General features: G+C 46.3%; 1 protein-coding gene across 2 annotated transcripts in view; it reads left to right on the top strand.

Annotated features, from left to right (window-relative positions):
- HROB (homologous recombination factor with OB-fold) overlaps positions 1-21,636 on the top strand; it is a 153,357-nt gene that overhangs the window by 83,355 nt on the left and 48,366 nt on the right. For both annotated transcript variants that reach the window (XM_078645201.1, XM_078645202.1), the window contains exon 7: positions 13,802-13,887. In XM_078645201.1, coding sequence (XP_078501327.1) covers positions 13,802-13,887 — 86 coding nt within the window. The remainder of the gene's footprint in view (positions 1-13,801; positions 13,888-21,636) is intronic.

The following is a 21,636-nucleotide window of genomic DNA, read 5'->3' as shown; positions in this document are numbered from 1 at the left end:
ACTCTTAAAGCCGTGAGGCTTGAAAAGAAGAAAGAGTTTCGATAGAGGTTTCGCCCCTACAATAAAGGCTCTTCCAAGCAGAGGGTTCAAACCCCTCAGTGGCAGAAGGATCAGGACCAACAGGGGCAGCAGAAGTCTCAATTTTGAGGCAGGCATAATTCCAGAGGCAGTGGAAATCAGCGCATGGGCAACAATTCCAACAAAGCCCAATCCAAGCCATGAGTTCTTCCTTCCCCCAGTGCTGTTAACCACTCCAGTGGGGGGAAGCATCGTACATCATATTGAAGAGTGGCATACCATTACAAAAGATCGCTGGGTGTTAGCTACACTTCAGAATGGATACTGTCTTCGTTTCCAACATCTGCTTCCACCCGTTCCTCCAATGCCAACAGCAAGTCATCAGCTGAATCTTCTGAAAAAAGAAGTGGCAATCCTCCTCGAGAAGTCAACCATCGAGAGTGTGCCAATCTCTCAAAGGGGGAAAGGAGTGTATTCTCTGTATTTTCTAGTCTGAAAAAAGGGCCAGAAGGCAGAATACAGACCCATTCTGGACTTGAGAACACTCAATCTGTACGTCAAAAAAGAAAGGTTTCGCATGTTGGTGCTTCCTCAAATATATCCACATCTCCGGAGAGGAGATTGCATGTGTTCGCTGGACCTACAAGATGCATACTTTCATGTACCGATAGCTCACGATCACAGAAGATTCCTTCGGTTCCGGGTGGGGACCTCTCACTACCAGTTCAAAGTCCTCCCGTTCTGGTTGAAGTCAGCACCCCGAGTGTTCACGAAGTGTGTCGCAGTGGTAGCGGCCGCTCTACGCCGCAGGGGTGTCTTCGTGTATCAGTACCTGGACGACTGGCTGTTGAAAGGTCCTTCCCCAGACAGTGTAAGAAATCAATTTCAGAGCTGCATCCACCTCTGTCACCGGTTGGGGCTGCATGTGAACTTCAACAAGTCAATCTCACAGCCTACGCAGAAGATACATTTCCTAGGAGCTCTGCTAGACTCCGAAGTAGAGAAAGTGTTTCCTTCGGAGGAGAGACAGTGTTCCATAGCTCAGAAGTGTCAACTGGTGCTTCGCAGCAAGGACCTAAAGGTGCGAAAGATTGCCTCCCTGCTAGGGTCGATGGCATCCTGCATTTTCCTGGTCCCGAATGCCAGACTGCAAATGCGTCCTCTTCAGCAGGGTCTGGAGCACAAGTGGGACCAGCAGACAGCACGCTGGGACGACAAAATCACACTGTCAGACGCAGCGTGAGCATTCATTCCTTGGTGGACGAAAAAGAAAAATATGCAGATCGGAATTCTGTTCCATCAACCTCATCCTGCCCAGACGTTAATCACAGATGCCTCCTTGCAAGGATGGGGAGCACACATGGGTCATCTCCAGATGCAAGGGCTGTGGTCCCCCAAAGAGCGTACTTACCACATCAACATGTTGGGAGTAGAGGGCAATCCACCTAGGCCTCAAGCGTTCCTTTCCTCGATTCAGGACTGGTCAGTGTTGGTACAGACTGACCACACCACCACAATGTACTACCTGAACAAGCAGGGAGGAACACGCTCACGGACTCTTTCCCTGGAGGCCCAAAACATCTGGCATTGGCTCCTGGCTCGCAATCTGTCAGTCACAGCAGTCCACCTCCCAGGAGAACAGAATGTGATGGCGGATGCTCTAAGCCGGCCTTTCGAAGACAGAGAAGACTGGGTTCTCAATGATGAGGTAGTCGAAGACATCTTCCAGTCTTGGAGTCGTCCCACCCTAGACCTCTTTGCGGACGACGACAAACACCATAGCCGCGATTTTGCCTCAAGATTCTATCGCCCAGGATCGAAAGGGAATGCACTTTTAATAGACTGGTCAGGGGAATTTGTGTACTCCTTTCCACCTCTTCCGCTGAACCCGAAGGTGGTGAGCAAGCTGACGAACTTGTGCACAATGATGATCCTCATTGCACCCGATTGGCCGAGACAATGGTGGTACACAGACCTTCTCCATCTGTCAGTGACCCCACACAGGAAGCTGCCATGCAGGCCGGACCTGTTATCCAAGATGAACGCGAGGATTTATCATCCCAACCTTCCGTCACTGAGCTTGGCAGCATGGCTCCTGAGGTCATACAATATGGCCATCTAGGACTACCGCAAGACTGCATGTCCATCTTAAGAGGCAAGACGTCCTTCCACAAGACATTCTTATGCATGCAAGTGGAAGCGTTTCTATATGTGGTGTATGAGGAACAATTGTCACCCTGTCAGGGGTCAGGAAGAGGTCATTCTTCCTTATTTATTGTATCTGGCGAAAGCAGGGTTGAAGTTTAATTCTATTAAGGTGCATTTGGCTGCTATAACAGCTTATAGGCGTTCACCTTCCCAACCTTCTTTTTTCCAGTTACATGCTGTGAAGGATTTTCTATAGGGGTTGAAAAAGGGTTATCCCCCAGTACGACCTCCGTCACCCCCCTGGGAGTTGAACCTGGTGCTGTCAAAATTAATGGGTCCACCTTTTGAACCCATTCATAAAGCAACTTTGCAGCATATTTCGTGGAAGGTTGCTTTCTTGGTAGCGATCACGTCAGCTCGCAGGGTGAGCGAAATTCAAGCTCTCTGTTCCAAAGAGCCTTACACGGTGTTCCACCTGAATAGGGTAGTGTTGAGAACACATCCTTCTTTTCTTCCTAAGGTGGTATCAGATTTTCATGTAAACCAGACCATCTCTTTGCCCACCTTCTTTCCCAATCACTCCACGCCAGCTGAGAGGGCATTGCTTTCTTTGGACCTGAAAAGAGTTCTGAAATTTTATCTAGATAAGTCCAAAACTATACGTAAGTCTGATCAGTTATTTGTCAACTATGGATCGATCAGACCAGGTTATGCAGCCTCGAAACGTTCTATCTCAAGGTGGCTAGTTTCTTGTATTAAGCTTGCTTATCAGTTGGCACAGAAGACCCTAGGGTTTTCTCCTGAGGCGCATTCCACCAGAGGGAAAGCGGCTACTACGGCTTTTCTTAAAAATGTGCCTGTGTCTGAGATTTGTAAGGCGGCTACCTTGAGGTCTGTCCATACATTTACCAGGCATTACTGTCTAGATTCAGACACTAGAACAGATACGCAAGTAGGCCAGGCCTCCTTGCGGAATCTGTTTAACAGCTGAGTGCGGCTGTTCCAATTATCTTGGTTGGGTCCTGTTTTCTGCTCATTTACCTGCAGGTGGTTGGCTGGGCTTGCTATTCTATTCAGTGCTTATCACTATTGATGAGGATCTCCTGGAAGAGAAGGATAAGTTACTTACCTGTAATCCTAGTTCTCTTCCAGGGGTATCCTCATCAAAGTCATAAGCAACCCACCCTCCTCCCCAGGCAAATGAGATGTGATCAATGTGTTCCTAGTTTTTTGGTGAGCCCTGTCTTCGGGGTTATGTAAAGAACCACTGACCTAACTGTCACCCCTGAGGCATGATGGGAAGCCAGGGGTCATGGCTGCCTTAAAGGCACAGTGCCAGTTTTATTTGCTGAAAATGGTTTCATGTTCTATGCTATTGCTTTACAATGCAGCCTATGGGCTAATAATGTCTATTTATTAGCAATGTTCAGAATTTTGGAGTGTTTTGCTCATTAAAACACAGAGTTCAAGGGCTATTTGACCTAATGTGTTGGGGCTATTTGACCTAATGTGTTTTTTATTTTCATTGCTAATTCGGTGCATGTATGAGTATTTACATAGTTTAGCCTCAGTTTTGGGGCTGCATTGGTGTGAGAAAAAATTATATATGTGCATACATATATGTGGAGCTATTTATATATTATTTACATATATATTTTTATATTATTTCCGGGGTCCCCGCCCGTGGCCGGGAATATTCAGTGCTTATGACTTTGATGAGGATACCCCTGGAAGAGAACTAGGCTTACAGGTAAGTAAATTATCCTACTGTACCCTTACCTTTTGGAGACCAGCAGAACATTACCTTCCTTGGCCAGAGAAGCAGCTTGGAGCAAAGCAGGGTTATGTGTGTCCCCTCATTTTCCAGACTGGAGATGTGGATCCATGGTCTATGGTCCTGGAACTGGTTTGAGGTGGTCCCTTACGAATGGCAATTTCTGGCTGTTGTACAAACACATCCTTTTTGCAAGATTGTGAATTTAGAGCCAGCAACATCACTACTTACAGCTAAACAGGAGTGTACAAATGGGCCCAATTAAGTGTCAAGTCTCAGTCTTTAGCTGTGATCAGCCTTCCTGAAGTAGAAATCGGGGAAAGACAAATAAGCAGGCCATGACTAGACGCTTTCCCTCTCTTAACAACCTTCTCAATCCCTTCTCTCCTACCATCCACTAAATAGCAGTACTCGGGAACATCTAATCAGCAATTTCATACTTTACGATTCGTTATAAAATTTTGAAAGGGAGTCCAGCCTCCATCCACCTTCACTTCAGTGTCTGGATCTCCACCATCCACAGGTATGCAGGCAATACACTTCCACAGTGTTGTGTAGTTCCTAGGACCCCCTCAGGATCAACGTGTTTTGAATGACTTAAACTGAGGGATTGGTGTGCAGACATCCTCTGGACACCCCACAGGATGAGCCGGCCATTAGGCCAGCTAGCTCTACGGTGCCACTACCACCCCCCTGTATTCTACAGTGGTGTAGGTAATTTCTAGCACCACTGAACATGACATCCCTGATTCCTCAGCATCTTGGAAACAATACGGTAACTGTCGCTCAGTCACTCGTGCTTACTTTTGTTCAGAATACACACAGAATGACGATTGGAAAGGTTTCAATAAGTATTTATTGATTAAGCGTGAGTCTAGTGTGAAACATATTAACTGCAATAATCAAAAGACAGAAGCAGACAAATGTGATCGCTAGCACCAATATTGTAAATAGCAGATACATTTCTACCATGGTGCTAATAAGATGAATAAAAGCAGATCATATAAAACAATAGGGTTGGCGTACTCCTACTATGTATAGCCTACCTAAATGTATCTAGCCTAGATATGTAGGTGAAGCATGTGTATGTAAATGTCAGGATAGATCCTAATGGAAGAATTCCCCGGGGAAGTGCTAACCCCTCATTGATGGTTTTGAATGAAGTCACAGGAAGTACACCAGAAGGTGGGACGTCGACGCCCACCTGGGCTGCGAAAAAATAAAAAGAAAAGACTACGATTCCGGACCCAACCACTAGACCACGGAATAATGCACAGCTTAGTGAATCCAGAAAGATCTTCAAACTGCAAAACTACACCAACAGGTAAACTATATGTTCTGTTGTAGCCCATTGTGGAGGATTAGTAACACCTGGAAATTAATAGGTCAATTGTGAGAGGTGTAAGGGAAAGGAATAATGTTCCATTGATGATAATCAATCAGTTGTAAAGTGCACTACATACCCGCGAGGGTCTCAAGGCGCTGGGGGGGGCGCTACTGATCGAACCGCCAGGTCTCGAGTATCCTGATGGAAAGCAGGTCTTGGGTCTGTCGTAGGGTCAGTGGGGGGGGGGGGGGTGTTCCATGTCTTGGCGGCGAGGTGGGAGAAGGATCTCCCACCGGTGGTTGTTCTTCGGATGCGCGGGACGGTGGCGAGTGAGAGGTTGGCGGAGCGGAGCTGGCAGTTAGGGATGTAGAAGGAGAGCCGTCTCCGTTGAGGTAGGCTGGGCCGGTCTTGTGGAGTGCCTTGTGTGCATGGGTGAGGAGCTTGAAGGATATCCTCTTGTTGACGGGGAGCTAGTGCAGGTTTCTCAGGTGGGGTGTGATGTGGCCGTGGCATGGTACTTCGAGGATCAATCGTGCCGAGGCGTTTTGGATGCGTTGTAAACCTCAGCCCCCATGGCAACGGTATGCCAATAATTTAGTAGCTGCCAAACGAGGACGCACGGTTCCCCAGAAAAATGACCGCATATGGGAATCTATACGGCGGTGCATGTTCAAAGGTATTACAACCGGAAGCATTCCTAGAGTATAAGTAAAGCGAGGTAGAGTTACCATTCTCTCGGCCTGAACTCTCCCCAAAAGATCTTGTGTTCTATCCATAAAACTCTCCACACCCCTACTTCTCAGAAGCTCAACTTTGGAATCCAGAAGGTAAATAGACTAGTAGCAGGAAGAGCGGTCCCTATCTTTTCCTGGAAAATGGAGATTAGAACCCAATACCCTCGTGTTTGAGGGAACGCAAATGACCCACATATTCCACTTGAGACACTTGTAAACTGAGGAAGTATCTTTTTTGTCAGTAGTTTTAAAGTCTGACCTTTAAATTTGCTTTGCTAGATATTTAATTCTATAGGGCACACCTAGCTAAATTCAGTGTAGCATTGTACAATTATAAAGTTTACGGTTGGTAGGGGAGGTAGCTACGTTGTTGATGATTAATATGTGATGGCTTTGTAAATTATGTTGCTGGTTTTGAAGGTGCAGGCCTATACAAAGTACCAGTGGCATTCCATCAGGTTTGGGGGAGGGGGGGGGGGGGGTTGATGTGATCATATCACTTCAGACCCTGGAGGAGAAGGGCATTGAAGTGTTGCCAGTGTAGAATCCGGTCGCTTGTGGATCCGAGCATTACCACCATCTAGATGCAGGGATGCAAGAGATTGAACACCAGTTCTAGCGTCACTTTCGGGACGAAGTGATCTAACTTTCTTTGGAAGAGAGCTGGTACCAGGCTGTGGTATTTTTGTAATTAAGGGCGATGTTAATGTACAAGGTAAATCCAAGTGGTTACATTTTGTTAAAGTTGGAGGTTGAAGCTGTCAGGGGTCATTTCATTATGCCAGATTTCCCTTTTTGTTCTTGGCAAAAGAAAGGGAATTCTGCCTGGTTGGGTTGTGCTTCAAGTAAGCGATGACTCTTGTTACGATTGTTTTGGGTACTGGTTATTATTCCTGTATATGATTATTGTATGTACTCCCCTTATCTCTCTATGCTCCATCGCATAGTCCATTCCTACTTGTGCACTCAGGTTATATTGAGCTGTTATGTTTGTACTAGTTGATTCAATGCCCATTAGATTCCCCATGTTACACTAATGTTCTGATTTGTTACCTTTGCCTCAAATTGTAAAGCGCTCTGATATCCTTTGGGATCAAGTTTACGCTATATAAAACGTTATAAATAAATAAATGAAATAAATAAAGGACCCACTCTCTGCGTCGAGGATGGCACCCCGCAAGGGATGTCAGGGCTCTGCCTGTTGAAGGATCAGCCTGCAGAGTCTAGGTCCAGCCTGGAAGGAATTCAACTCTGTGTCTGTAAGGGGAAGTTAGGGTCTTTTATACTAAAGTGGTCACTCCAGGTTTTCGTCCAGAATCGATATGTTTTGAAAACGTTTGCTAATCTCTCGCTAATCCTTTTCGAAACAAAAACCCTTCTGCATAGCTGGCTGTTGGCCATGGGTGAAAAAAGAGAGGTGACCCTTATACAGAATAAATCTGCTGTGCCGGAGGACATGTTTATGTATGTCAGGTACAGGGATTGAGATAGGGTACCGAGAGCCTGTTGTCGAAAAGATAGAAGTAAGCTCCTGGGTAAAAGGTCACCTATGTAGAACCGTTATGTGGTGTGGATTGGACAAAACGTATGTAATTTGGTATGTACATGATGGGACTATCCTAAAGGACATGACAACAGGCTGTGGAAACTGTTTCCAGCCTCCATTCTGTGGGATGCTAAACCAGGGGCAAATTCAAAATGGATCCCACTGGTCCCATCAATCATATTCTCTTCTTAAACGGAATCTAGCTACCATATGTATGGGCACATCCACCATGCATACACATGTGGCACACTCATACGTGCTATGTAATTTCTATGCTCTCTGTGCCAAATTCACAGAGAATTTTTGCAGCACAGCAATAAGAATTGCTGGGCTGCTTTGCATGAAAGGGAGAGTGCAGAACAGTGCCATATCGCTTTATCCGCAAACATAAGATTCACGGATAACTACCATCTTTTCAGAAGACTACTCAAGGGTTTGCTCTTCCTCATATAACCACCATACTCCGACATAAATATACAGCATGTCCCTTTTGTATATAAGCATTTATTGGGACCATAGATGTATATCTACATATGTCTATTGCTCTGTATAAACGTTTAGAATAATTCTCTTTTAAATATATAGATATTCGTTCGTTCTGCTTTACAAATGTACAGATTACTTTTAGTTCTATTATTCTACATTTAACATGTGTATAGGTGCCTGCATAAATAAATCTCAAATTGATTTCATATTCCCTATACTAATTTAACACTAATTCTTTTTGGGTTCTGGAGTAGCGTGCTGCTCACGTAAAAGCACTTTGACACCTCATAAGGGGTAGCAAGCGCTATATAAATACAAACCCTTCCCTCTTCTGTCCCTCCACTATCCTTTTCGATTTAAATACCAGACTAACATGTCTACCACTCAAATTAATTTCATATTTCCCTATACTAATTCACCACTAATCCTTTGCTACTGGCCGAAAAAAACGCTTTGACGCCTTGTCCGGGGTATTAAGCGCTATATAAATACAATTACATGGATTGTCAGTGCAAGGGTTGGCGTGTTACATGAACCGAAATTGTCACACTCCTCTTTAACAGAGAATAAAATTATGTTTTGGACTATTAATTCACAAACATTGGTACAGTTCTGCCACAGTTTCATGTCTGCTCATGACCTGGACAATAGCGCCATGTTGATTAAAGAAGGCACACTTGGTTTGCCCTTCCAGGTCACAGAATAGGTTCTGGACCTTGGCATTACCATGGACATGCTTAGGCCTCATCCCAAATGTTACATTATCATATTAGCTGGCCTGTAAAAAGTCATGATTCCAGGTTCACATGCCTTCTGATAACTCGCTGCAAGGGTTCACACCCATATAGAGAAAATCCTTTTAAAAATCAAGTATGACCGTAATACTCGTAAATTATATAATTGTAAAGAATGTCCTCCGCATGGCTTAGAAAAGCTATGCTGCCTTGCCCATTTCATTTTTCCGGATCACTCTTTTATTTTCTCCAACTTACCAATCATGCAAGTCTAATGGAGTTGCTCCATTATTTATCTGGTTACGAAGGGCACAAAAAGTAAGCCCTCATTCTTAGTAAGCGTGGCTCCTGGCCTCATGTATCAGGCGACTGTTAACAGCAGCTGCGATTAGTGGTCAATGGGTTCACTGGTTTACCTGTGTTCTGTTGATAGACTGCCTATTGATCTTCTCCATTAAATATCTGTCCATTCCCTGTAACCCATGTCCTTCCTTTTATGTGTTTCATTAGTACAAGCTGTCTGTCGTGTGTGATCTTTCTGCATTTTCACTTGGCCTGAGTGAGTGTTGATTTCATGTGCTTGGCTGCAGAAGGTGGAGGTCTTTGTCACTTTTTTTTCTTTCTTCAAAACACATTTTTATTAGGTCTGCAGGAAAAACTACTTCATTTTTTACAAAATAATTCCAGGGTGAAATTGCCAGGTATACAGCAGCAAGTCTGATGACTAAAATATAATAAAGCAGCATTTAAAATAAAATAATGAAAACATAGCGAGCCTAAAAACATGTTCTTTGAACGGTATAACTTTCAGTTCCATGAACATACTAATAATCCAGCCATCGCTTTCATCAAGTCTACCTACACATGGTTTGGTCCACGTTACCATCCTCATTATACATTTCTCATAATCACAATGTTTCTGCGTCTATAGTTGGTGGTGGGGAGGGTTCCAAAATTAGACCTCTATAATCTGCCCAGCGTTTCCAGATTTTCGGGTGTTTATGTGTGCAACCTCGTTCCTTGAATGTAGGTTGCTTTTGGCCCCTACCCCAATCCAGGCCTCCCTTCCAGGCACCCAGCCGTGGTGGAGCCTGGGCCTTCCACGCCTTTGCTATGTCTCTCTTAACCAGGGTAAGACCCAGGAACACCAGATATCTTTTGTATCCGTTTCCCCCCATGTCCTCCATGATATGTAGTATAACAAGTTTTGGCGAGAGGGGTATATCCAAGCCCAATACTTCAGACAGGCAGGTCATGACTCTTCGCCAAAATCTAGTGAGTGCAGTGCATTGCCACACTGTGTGAATGAAGGTGCCATCACCTTCGCTGCAACGGAGACACGTAGGGCAAGATATCTGTCCCGCCCTCCATAGTCTGTGTCTGGTAAAATAGGCACAATGTATAGATTTAAATTGAATAAGTCGTAAGCATGAGGCTATTGCAGCGCCCCGTGGGGATTCTAATGATCCGTCCAATCGTGGTTGTCGAGGGGCCCCAGCTCTGTCTGCCGTTTATCTCTGAGGGAGTCTAGCAGCCTGGTGGGGAGATTCGTCACTAGGGATTGATAGATCTTTGATATCTTATGGTCACCCATGAATACCTTTGCCTATATTGGATTAAGCTCCGGCAGGGAGTCCAAGTGCACAATGTACGGGGATGGAGCATGTTGTAAATATTTATAGAATTGTTTATGCTGCATATTAAATTCTTCTCTAAGTTCTTGGAAGGATTTCAGGGTAACGCCTCGCATAGCAACGCCTTCAGTAGAGATGCGTCCCAACCTCGAAATCCCAGCAAGGTGGACAGCTGGGTTAGAAGACCATGCTGCCATAGGGGCGTCTCTCTCGCTAATTGACCATCCCATCCTACGCAGCAAGCCCTTCCACACCTCAAAAACCACTTGGGTAGCAGGCGGGAGGCCCCGAAGTACCAGTGGTTTATGTTGGAGTGTATGAGGCAGCCTTTCCCCCATCAGCCACTGTTCAACACAATAGGCCGGGTCAATTCTATTCCCATACCACCACTTATTCAAGACCAAAAGATTTGCATTTTGTAGGAACTCTCCAACCCCAGGTCCAACACAACGACATCCCGCCGTCGCAAGCCCTGTGCGACCCCCTCTGCACCTTCTTCCACCGCAAGATAGCAGACATCCACGACAGCTTTAACACCCAGACAGCCCCAACAGACAGCAACACAACAGACCCTCCGCACACCATCGACCACGATCCCCTGCTAGCCTGGGCCAGCGTGAGCATCGATGACACCATCAAGACCATGAGCACAATCCACTTCGGCTCTCTGTCAGACCCATTCCCGCACCAAGACCCTCCGGCCCATCTTTCTGCTCCCCTTCCCGGCCAAGGTCATCGAGAAAATCGTCAACAGACAGTTAATCCAATACCTCGAAGAAAACCGAAATCTGGACCCTTCCCAGTCAGGATACCGCAGCAACCACAGCACCGAGACTGCTCTCATCGCCACCACCGACGACATCCGGACCCTGCTGGACAACGGTGAGACCGCAGCTCTCCTCCTCCTAGACCTCTCTGCCGCCTTCGACACAGCCTGCCACCGCACTCTACGCGCACGCCTCCATGCCGCAGGGATCCGAGACAAGGCTCTGGAATGGACCACCTCCTTTCTCTCCGGCAGAACCCAGAGCGTCCGCCTCCCCCCATTTCGTTCCCAAGAGTCCGAGATCATCTGCGGCCTACCCCAGGGATCCTCCCTCAGCCCAACACTGTTCAACATTTACATGGCCCCGCTCGCACACGTCGCCCGACAGCATGACCTCAACATAATCTCCTACGCCGACGACACTCAACTGATCCTCTCCCTCACCAAGGACCCCATCACTGCCAAAGCGAACCTCCACGAAGGAATGAAGGCGTCGCCGACTAGATGAAGATAAACCGTCTGAAGCTGTACTCTGACAAGACGGAGGTCCTCATCCTCGGCTCCAACCCTTCAGACTGGGACGACTCCTGGTGGCCGGCGGCACTGGGGGCAGCCCCGAAACCCACCGACCACCCACGCAAACTGGGAATCATCCTCGACTCCACGCTCTCAATGACCAAGCAAGTCAACGCCGTCTCCTCCTGCTTCAACACCCTCCGCATGATCTACAGATGGATCCCGACCGATACAAGAAAGTCACCCAGGCCCTCGCCAGCAGCAGACTCGACTCCGGAAACGCCCTCTATGCGGGAGCCCCGGCCAAGCTCATCAAACGACTACAACACATCCAAAACACCTCGGCACGACTGATCCTCGACGTACCACGACATGGCCAAATCACCCCCCACTTGAGAAACCTGCACTGGCTCCCCTTCAACAAGAGGATATCCTTCAAGCTCCTCATCCACGCACACAAAGCACTCCACAAGACCGGCCCAGTCTACCTCAACAGACTGCTCTCCTTCTACATCCCCAACTGCCAGCTACGCTCTGCCGACCTCTCACTCGCCACCGTCCCGCGCATCCGAAGAACAACCACCGGCGAGAGATCCTTCTCCCACCTTGCTGCCAAGACCTGGAACACCCTACCACTGAGCCTACGACAGACCCAAGACCTGCTGACCTTCATTAGGATGCTCAAGACCTGGCTGTTCGATCAGTAGCGCCCCCCATCTCCCCAGTGCATTGAGATCCTTGTGGGTATGTAGTGCGCTTTACGATTGATTGATTGATTTGTCGCTGCATAGTATGACTGAATATCAGGGGTTGCTATCCCCGTACAGTCTGTGGACTGAAAGCAAATTTTAAGCGCAACTCTAGCAGTTTGATCAGCCCAAAGGAAATGACTCCATCCCGAGTTAATTTGGCGGAACCACAGGGGTGGGATCCGAAAGCGGTAATTTTGCAGCTGATAGAAAGAGGCATGGAGCAACACCATTTTAAATATTACTGACCTCCTGAGATTTGAGAGAGGCAGAGGTGCCCATGACTTCATTGCAACTTGGGTGGGCGTCCATATGGGGACGATATTCTTCTCACATGAAATAGATGGACAGGTAGATCGATATAAACCAAGATATTTAAACCAGGTTGTGGCGAGTGTTCCCTCCTCTGCCAAGGTTCCCATTTCAGATTCACCTTGCAGGGACCACAGTATAGATTTGCGGGTGTTCTGGTATAGACAGAGGTTTCTCCAAATATTTGCATTATGCGGAGCAGCTGAGGTCCCGATCGACTATGTTCTGGGAGGAAGAAAAGAACGTCGTCCACATATAAGGAAATGCGGTCTGAAATCCCTCCTGGCCACTCAAAACCTTTAATCTGTGCATCTATTCTGGCCAGGGGCTCCATGGCCAGCGCAAATAAATATGCGGATAGGGGGCATCCTTGACTTTCGTGTCCGGGGGTGGTGCCGATATAGGCACTGTGTACTTTACTTACGGTGTGGGCAATGTCGATGACGCCACGAGGAGCCAAACACCGTCACCAACAGCCACGCAGGGATACTGTTCACAAACAATTTCCGGATTCAGTCTGGCGCCTGGAGATAAGTCTAAGGGAAGAAATCTTCAGCCAGATGGTCTGTATCAGATAAGGTGTTACCAAAGGTAAGTAATTTGTTCATCAATGGGGTTGCTGTAGCATTGTGCCTATGAGTCATCTGTGGTGAACTGCCTTACCCACATAGGTTACTGCACAGTAACTATCTCCCGCTCTGTTATACTAATTCTGGTTCCCCTTGCCTCTTCCAATCCTGACTTATAACAATCTTTTTTTTTTAAAAACATTTTATTTTTTTATTCCTTTGACCTTTTTTCACTGCTTCTGACCACTCATGGCTGGCCCCTGACGGTTTCCCTTTTAGTTTTGAATTCTTTGACTTTAAATGTGAGACTGTGAGGTTGCTGCCTTGTCAGCATTGTAAACCTGTTGAAATGTCTTTGGTATCTGTCGAACCCTAACCATAACCTTGTGTTTTTGGAGAGAAATAGTTGTTGAGCTCAATGGTCTTACTTGACAAAAGAAATTCCTGTGATTATGTGAGAACACTGATCCTGTGTCCTCTCTATCCAGGGGAAATACAAGGGACTCTTCATCACCTGTTGCTCGAGGAACGTGAGAGCGACTTGAAGGCAGGCTCTGTGCTACTGTTGCAGCAGGTATGTCGGGTAAAATGGTGAACGTTGCTGGTTGCCGATAATCATATAGTGATTTCATATTGTTTAAGATGCAATGTAAAATCAATTTGAATACGCTGCATTGTGGAGAGAGAAATGTACACCTTTAGGATACTATTCAAATCATGTGTTGAACAAAGGAACAAAATTAGTGATAATCTACTCAATAGACCACCCACCAAACCATATCACAAGCACCATGATGCAGAGCACATTGTGTACCTTACTGAAACATTCCATATCTCACTATTCACCAACCCCCACCACATCATAGTCCCACACATTCTACCATCACTCGATTACTCACTACAGCACACCTTACAACCTCATACTCCATCATACCACCAAAGCACTCCCAACCACAAATATTTTGTGGTTATCACTAATTTTGGAGCATGATGTGCTGATTGTTGTCAGAACGACTGATAACTTGTCCATATCGAATAGCCTCAGGAACTAGAGAAACATGTATCTGAAATTGTAGGGTATTCTGGATTATCTTGGAAACATCATTAGATCAAATGGGTCCATGTTTAATATACAGCTTCTCGAATGAATGCCTTGCATCATCACTCAGGATAGTCCTGAAAAGACTGGCAGGCTCACCACACCTCAGTGATGCAGCATTTATCATCTCTTTGTACTTGCCAAGGTATACTAATGGTTGCAAAACCAACTCCTACCCTCCCATGGCAAACTCTGTGGTGATAAGCAACTGACAGAAGTTAGGAAGTGAGACTACTTAAGTAGGACAAGAGCTTCAGCGACAACCGCCTATGAAGCCTCAACTAATGAGGCTAAAAGACACCCCAAAAATAATGAAAAGTAGTCTGAGGATCTAGCAGCAAAGTGTACAAAGGGGTAAAAATAAAACCAAATTGAGGCACCTGACCTTGTGTCCTACATCAGCATTCTTCAGTTTGTGCCACCTTATCACCAGACTTGTAAATACTGGTGGATGATGAGGGCCTTTGATAATAGTGGACATTGGGCTTTATAACATGTTAACGGAGCATATCTGCTCTGTCGTAATACTTGCTCTGTAGAGGTTGATTATTTAAAAGTAAAGAGGATGAGGGAACAGAGTTGAGGAGACAATGGCAAAGGTGGGAGCAGTTGATGGAATTGATGATTGTATGTTCCATTAATTCATAGAAGATGATGCTCAGTAAGGGCCAACAGCTCCAACTTGTCTTTTTTACTTCTATTTCTGATGCAGAATTTAAAGTGTCTAGCCACGTTCCAGATTTACGCTGGAAGTCTCCTACTTCCTCTTCCGTGTGTGTCCATAGTCTTATTTGTCAGTAGGAACTTTGACATGAAACAGTATGGATAACGGACCCTGTATTCAAGGTTCAAAATTAATACAATAGATTATCTTCAATGGACTTTATTCTCTTCAATGTGAGTTTTCTCATATCAAAACATTCCAATGTGTTCACATCAACTTCTCGATGGATATTCCATATGAGTCCATGGTGTGCTCAAATTAGTATGTATCCCCAATGCATTTTAAGCTGTCACTGCCCTTCATCAGGGGGTATATTTCTAAAAAGGGGGTATATTCCTAAAAGAAATCAAACCGGGCAAACGTGAAACACCTGGCTAAGGTGTGGAATCAAACCATCACCTGGAAAGTGTAATCGCGTGTAATAAAAGAATAACCCTGTGTGTTAGTATAGTCATTTCAGTGGTCCCAACCATTGAAATGACAATACTGAAATCCTTCCTTATGTGTGAAATGCCTTTTATTTTAAACACATTTTTATTTGCATTTATAAACCCAGCAGTGCACACCCTACCACATCCCCCCCGTCCGCTGACCTCCATCCTGCAGTACTACAACAGAGCCCTTCTGATTCTGCATCACCTCTCAGTCTATAGTAGGTCCCTGGATTTACCCTACATCGTACATGTTTCTATTGACAACCCTGCGCCCTATTGAAGGTCCCCTCCACCTTGGAACCCCAGTCCGTTGCCCTCCACCATTCAGAGATCATTGGTGGAATTGGAGTGCTCCATTTCCACGCAATGTCATGCTTGTCCAGACCCGATGCAACACGCATCAATGTCCGCTCACCCCTGATCCCTCCTGTATCTGCCAGGATTCGCATTAGACCCACGCTGGCCGTGAAGTCAATGGTCTCCTCAGCACCTGTGTAATAGTTGTAGCTATGCGCTCCCAAAATGGCACAATATCGGAGCACTCCCAGAGGTGAAAGAAATCTGGATCTGGGTGGGTGCACCGGAAGCATGTGGGCATGGGAAGTCTTCCCGCCAGCCAGAGGCAGAGGGGGTGGGGTGTGAGGTACCTTGTGTGTTGATATTTTAGTCGAATGAGTTGCAACCTGGATGGCAGTACAGCACCAGAGGCGTCTGGTGAATCTTTGTGTCGTCTTTGGCCCCACTGACTGCGGACGCTCAGGACTGCCGTGGATTCTGAAGTCTTCGGGCCTCCTGGTGGAAGGGCACCGGGTCCCCCTGGCAGTCCTTAACAGCCCTCACCCACTCCTCCTCGGGGTTGGCGAAGAAGTAGATTCAGGAGCTGTGGATCACTTTCAGTTTGGCTGGATATATCGTACACAAACAGGAGCGCAAGAGGGAAATAATAATCAGGTCCCCCCCCCCACCTCATCAACATTTTTTACAGATACCAGGAGCAGTTTTAACAATATTTCTGCCCACGGGCTGGCTTTAAAAAATATTTTGCCAGTCACCTCCCGATCCAAGTGTTCAATTTTCACTGTTTGTCAATACACCAGGCTGCATTTCCTCTTGTAAATATAGCCAAGCAGAAAGAATTTATGAACGGTCAGAAAGTACCTCATGTAAGAATCGCCAAGGGAGCTGCTGGTTGGTACTCACCAGTTTGCACACGCTATCATCATTGGTAACTTTCATAACCATAAAGAAAGAGAAAGAGTGTCGTAATTTAGGAGGTGAAGAAAAGAGGGAAGTTATGTGTATAAGAATGCACTATAAGTGCTTTTGGCATTCTATGCCAACTGGACTTCATGGTTATGAAAGGTCACCTTCTGGAACCCAAGATTTGAGCCAAGACTCAAGAAATTGTGCAGTGCTGATGCTTCAACCCCCTGAGGGAATCCCACAAAGTGGAGATTGTTGGGGCGAGATCTGTTTTCTGAATCTTCGGCCCTGGCTTCAAGGCTACGGGTAGTAGTTCGCTTGGCCACCAACTTCTTAAGATCATCAGCTTCATATTCAAGTTGGGAGATCCGCCCTTCGGCCCTGGTCACTCTGCTGGCAACATTTTGTAGGTCCTGTCACAAGAGAGTCTCGTCCATCCCCATGTCCTTGATTTATGCTTCAACCGCCTCTGGTTAAGTCTGGATAGCATGGAGGATTGCCGTCACATTGGTTGCTTCCAACCAGTGCTCCCCGCGGCCTTGTCAGGCGGTCTGGGATGATCCGTCAGTGGTGTGACGTATTTGTCAATATGAGGTTGCGTGTGTGGTGTTGTACCCAGGCCCTTCATGATGCTGCTTTCGCCTTGTCAGGCAAACTCCCCCTCCCCCACCTTCCCACCCCCGTTGGTATATTTGAGGCCCTAGCAGGGCACTCAACCCTAGCGGTGGTCAAGAAGTCTGGCCTTCGCTCGTGCATACACCTCCTAGTGTAGGTAGGTTCACTCCATCCGAGGAGTCATCAGCGCCCAGCGCAGAGCGGGCAAAAACCCAACCATGTTCCAGAGAAAGTAGGGGGAGAGACCACCTCCAAAGCTTAAGAGAGTGTCACTGTAGCCCTGGCAGAAGTCCCAGGAGAACAAGTGGCCGTTTCGGCACTGCCCCGCAACTGGAAAGTCCCCCTGCCCGTTGGGGAGGCTGACCGACCCACTCGCCATACCAATCGTGGCAGGGCAGCACAAGCAGTTGAGGCTTCACTGCTCTTCAACTCCCAGCTGACAATGTAGGTCAGTTGGGGGAGAGGGTCAGTCAACCGCAGGCCTACCTTGTGGAGTTCCCTGCAGCTTTGTCTTTTCTGGGACCTGTAGGCCACTCGGGCCCAGATTCCACACAAGTGGGCCTGCTGTGCAGGGTTCACAGAAAGGTACGCTGTGCAGCCGGGGAAAGAGGCGGGAGCCACAGGTCAGCCAGGTGCCCTCTGGCGGTAACGGGAGACGCCCCTTCACACGACCCAGCGCAGCTCCTTTGTTACTGGCGGAGGTTTTAGCAACCTGGGAGCCCCACAGCAGCAATGTAGGTACGATCGGTGCTTCCAGAACCTGCCGCTGTCCGGACCCAATTGGACCCTCTTTGGTTTGGGTGAACTTCCTAGGAACTGGCAGCAGCCAAGGATGGCTGAAACGGGCAGCTGGGAAGTCTGGGTGGCAGAGAAGGTCTGGAGCATTTCTAAAATGCATCCGCCATCTTGTCATCTCTTGCCAATGCCCTTTTTGTGGAAGGAAAAAGATCCTGTACGTATGGTGTGCTTATCAATCCATATATAGTTTATTTCGGAAAAGTATTTTTCCTTAAGAACAAACATTGTTAAATAGTTTAATATATTCCATACAAATATATGCCTGTTTCCCACCAAAGCAGAGTTTGGACAAACACATACAACCAATAAAATAATTTATAAAATACTTTGAAACTGCAGGATCAGCAACCTGTTGGATTTTCACCTCCTGAGACATATAGACAGTAGGTACCTCGATATGCAATACACAACAAAGGTGTCAGTTTTACTGCTTTCCATCCTTAAAGCCTCAATATAGAGTCCTGCACCAATGCGTCTGCGTAAGGGTGTTATCCATTTCTACCTCTGTGAAGTGTATATTGCAAAAAAACAGCTGTACTACTGTTTTAGTGTTTTCTTGCAGGCAGGGTAAATATCCAAGACATCTGCCACACAAGGCCACTTTTTACAAAAAGATCCAGTTTTCAGGGTGCCATATATGAAATGCAGGAAAATTCTTTTTGTGAGGGGATGAAACTAAGTCCAAAAAGACCTCATTTGATTTAAACTTCGAAGGTTTGAGACTAGGCTCCCTCTCTTGCAATTTTGTGTGGTTTAGAGTACAGAGTTACAATAGGTCTCCTTTAAAACTGCCCTCAAATTTGACACCAGTTCCTCTGGGTGGAACCAAAATCTTTCAAGAGCGAGATTTGACTGAGTTGACTTTATAAAACAGACAAGGGACCTTGGGTCTACCAGATAACTTTAGGAAGTCCTTAATTCCCTCTCTATAGACAGACCATTCATTTGTGTTCCATAAGCGAATCCAATAAAAGAAATGTCAGCTACTTATCTTCCTTTTAATTTGTATGTGTGCCAAATTCATACATACGGGAATCATCCGGATACTCAGCTGCAGAGCAAGAAGTGATCTCAAAAATCTATTCTCAGTCACTGTTAGTAGATTGCAATTCGCATACCCTCAAATTTCTGTTACATAAAGTGCTGCTCGTTGAGCCTTGATGTTGTAAATCACAATGGCAGGTGATAATGTTCTTGAGGCTGTCATTTGATATATTTTCTTTTCAAGTTCTGTGATAGTCTTATTCTCAGATATTCATAGTTTGAGACTTGCTTAATATCTGCGTTAACTGCTTTCAGCCTTATTTTGGGGATTTTGGCAGCACTGTTTTGCACTCTTGAGCTTGCTTCCCCTTTCTAGACAGAATAAATAAAAATTGTTTAACAGCTTCCGTAAGCCTGTTGGGATCTTAGATTGAAGACCCAAAGAAGAAAGAAAGGTGAAAGGCCGAAAATCCTACGAGGGAACGCTCTGCTTCCCCTGTGATGTTGGCTATAACTCTGAACGACGCTCACAGAGAGAGTCAAAGAAAGGATGTGAAAAAGGGGTTAAAAGACTACATTGTCGTCTGCATTCCCATACACTTTGTTCCTGCTCTGCAATGTTTCAGTGCTGAAACACGGCCATCTAAGTAGTAGGTCTTCAACATCGAAGCAGTCTGGAGGCTTATCAGCATCTCCTTCAACATTAATTTTATCTCTCCACTTGACGTTGATTTATCATTTGCCAGTGGCACCAAAGCATTCAGGACACAAACTGACATAGAGATTCTCGACCTTTTCCCCAGCAAACAGAACGTACACCAACAAAAAGCCTGAAGCTGCTGCCATCTGCTGAGTCAACACTGCAACCATTGGGATCCCCAAGGTTTTCCATTCTAAAAGAAGTTTCGTTGCAAATTCATCTCCAGATGCTAAATCTTTCACCTCCACTGAGGATGGTATCAAGGCTGACTTCGATGTCGCCGATAAGTTGCTTTAGGTATCTAGACTGTCTCATAGTGACGTTTCCCATCTTAAGACTCCTCGATTTCCATTGAATGGTTCACTGTCTCCACACACACTAAGGAATCGCAGAAAAATCAGGTCACCTGTTACCAGCTTTATCCTATCGCTCTTTGAACGTCACAACTTTTTATGATGTTTGGTGAGAAGTCCTTCTAAATTAAACAAGCCACTGAAGACACTGCAGAGATCCGCGTGGGTTAGAAGAGCACCTGTTGCTACTACAGCTTGGCGTTCTATCTTTACTGCAAAAAGGTGCAATAGAGGTGGTTCCGGAGCAGGAAAGGGGTCCGGAATGCTACTCCCGGAACCTCCTGATTCCCCAGGACAGTCGATTAAGGCCAATCCTAGATCTCAGGGTCTTGAATTTGTACCTCAAGCAGGAGAAGTTCAAGATGTTGACCCTAGCTCAGGTTCTTCTTGCATTGCAGCAGGAAGACTTATAGTGTTGATCGATTTGCTGGATGTGCATTTGCACATTCCCATCCTGAAGTCGCATCGGAAGTGTCTCTGATAGTTTTGAGACCCCAACGTAAAACGGTTTGCGATCCTTTCATTTGGTCTTATTCCTGCACCTTGGGTCTTCACAAAAGTGATGGCGGTGGTAGCAGCACATCTCAGAAGGTCGGGGGATTCCTTTTTTTCTCTATCTGGCTACTCAAAGCAAAGTCGCCAGAGATCGTGCTGCATCATTTGCAAGTAGCAACACATCTGTTGTACGACTTGGGTTTTTCGATAAACATATCCACATTTCACCTGATTCTCTCTCAGCGCAACCTGATCATAGCGGCAGTACTGGACACTACTGTGAGTTATGCCTTCCTGCCTCTGCAGAGAATTCAAGACATCCAGGCTATGATTCCACTTTTTCAGAATAGAGCGCTTGGTCCAGTCCTGAAGGTCTTGCGCCTGCTTGGTCTGTTTGCTTCCTGCATACTGTTGGTCTTTCGGGCAAACTGGCACATGAGGGCCCTCCGCAGGCAGTGGTCTCAACACAATGTAGATCTCAAGGAGGTGGTCAGGATCTCAAGAGACACTGCAGGGGAGCTGTTATTGTGGAGTGTTTCGGACAACCTGTCTCAAGGGAAGCTGTTTCAACCTCCTTCTGCGGTGGCCACAGTGATAAAGGATGCCTCCATTCTATGGTGTGAGCTCATCGGGGGGGATCTGGAGGTCAACGGCCTTTGGTCTCTAGAGGAAAGATTGTGTTCGAGGCATATGAGCTGCAGATTATACACTGTGCATAGATCGTCACCTAGTGTTGGGCCCGGATGTTGGCAGTTTGTTTTTGTCCTGAAAAGTCTTTGGAAGTCACAGGATAGGTGACTCCCCCTTTGGATCATATTGTGCATGGGCATTGGCTCCATCCTTAGATTGTTTTTTCCCGCCACCGGGCTCGGATGTGTTTCCTGCGCTCCGTGTTGGAACCGATTTTCCTTCAGGGCG

The sequence above is a fragment of the Lissotriton helveticus genome, chromosome 5_1, assembly GCF_964261635.1.
Source record: "Lissotriton helveticus chromosome 5_1, aLisHel1.1, whole genome shotgun sequence".
Lineage (NCBI taxonomy): Eukaryota > Metazoa > Chordata > Amphibia > Caudata > Salamandridae > Lissotriton > Lissotriton helveticus.
The sequence above is the reverse complement of the archived record's forward strand: the minus strand, read 5'-3'. Positions and strand labels throughout refer to the sequence as shown.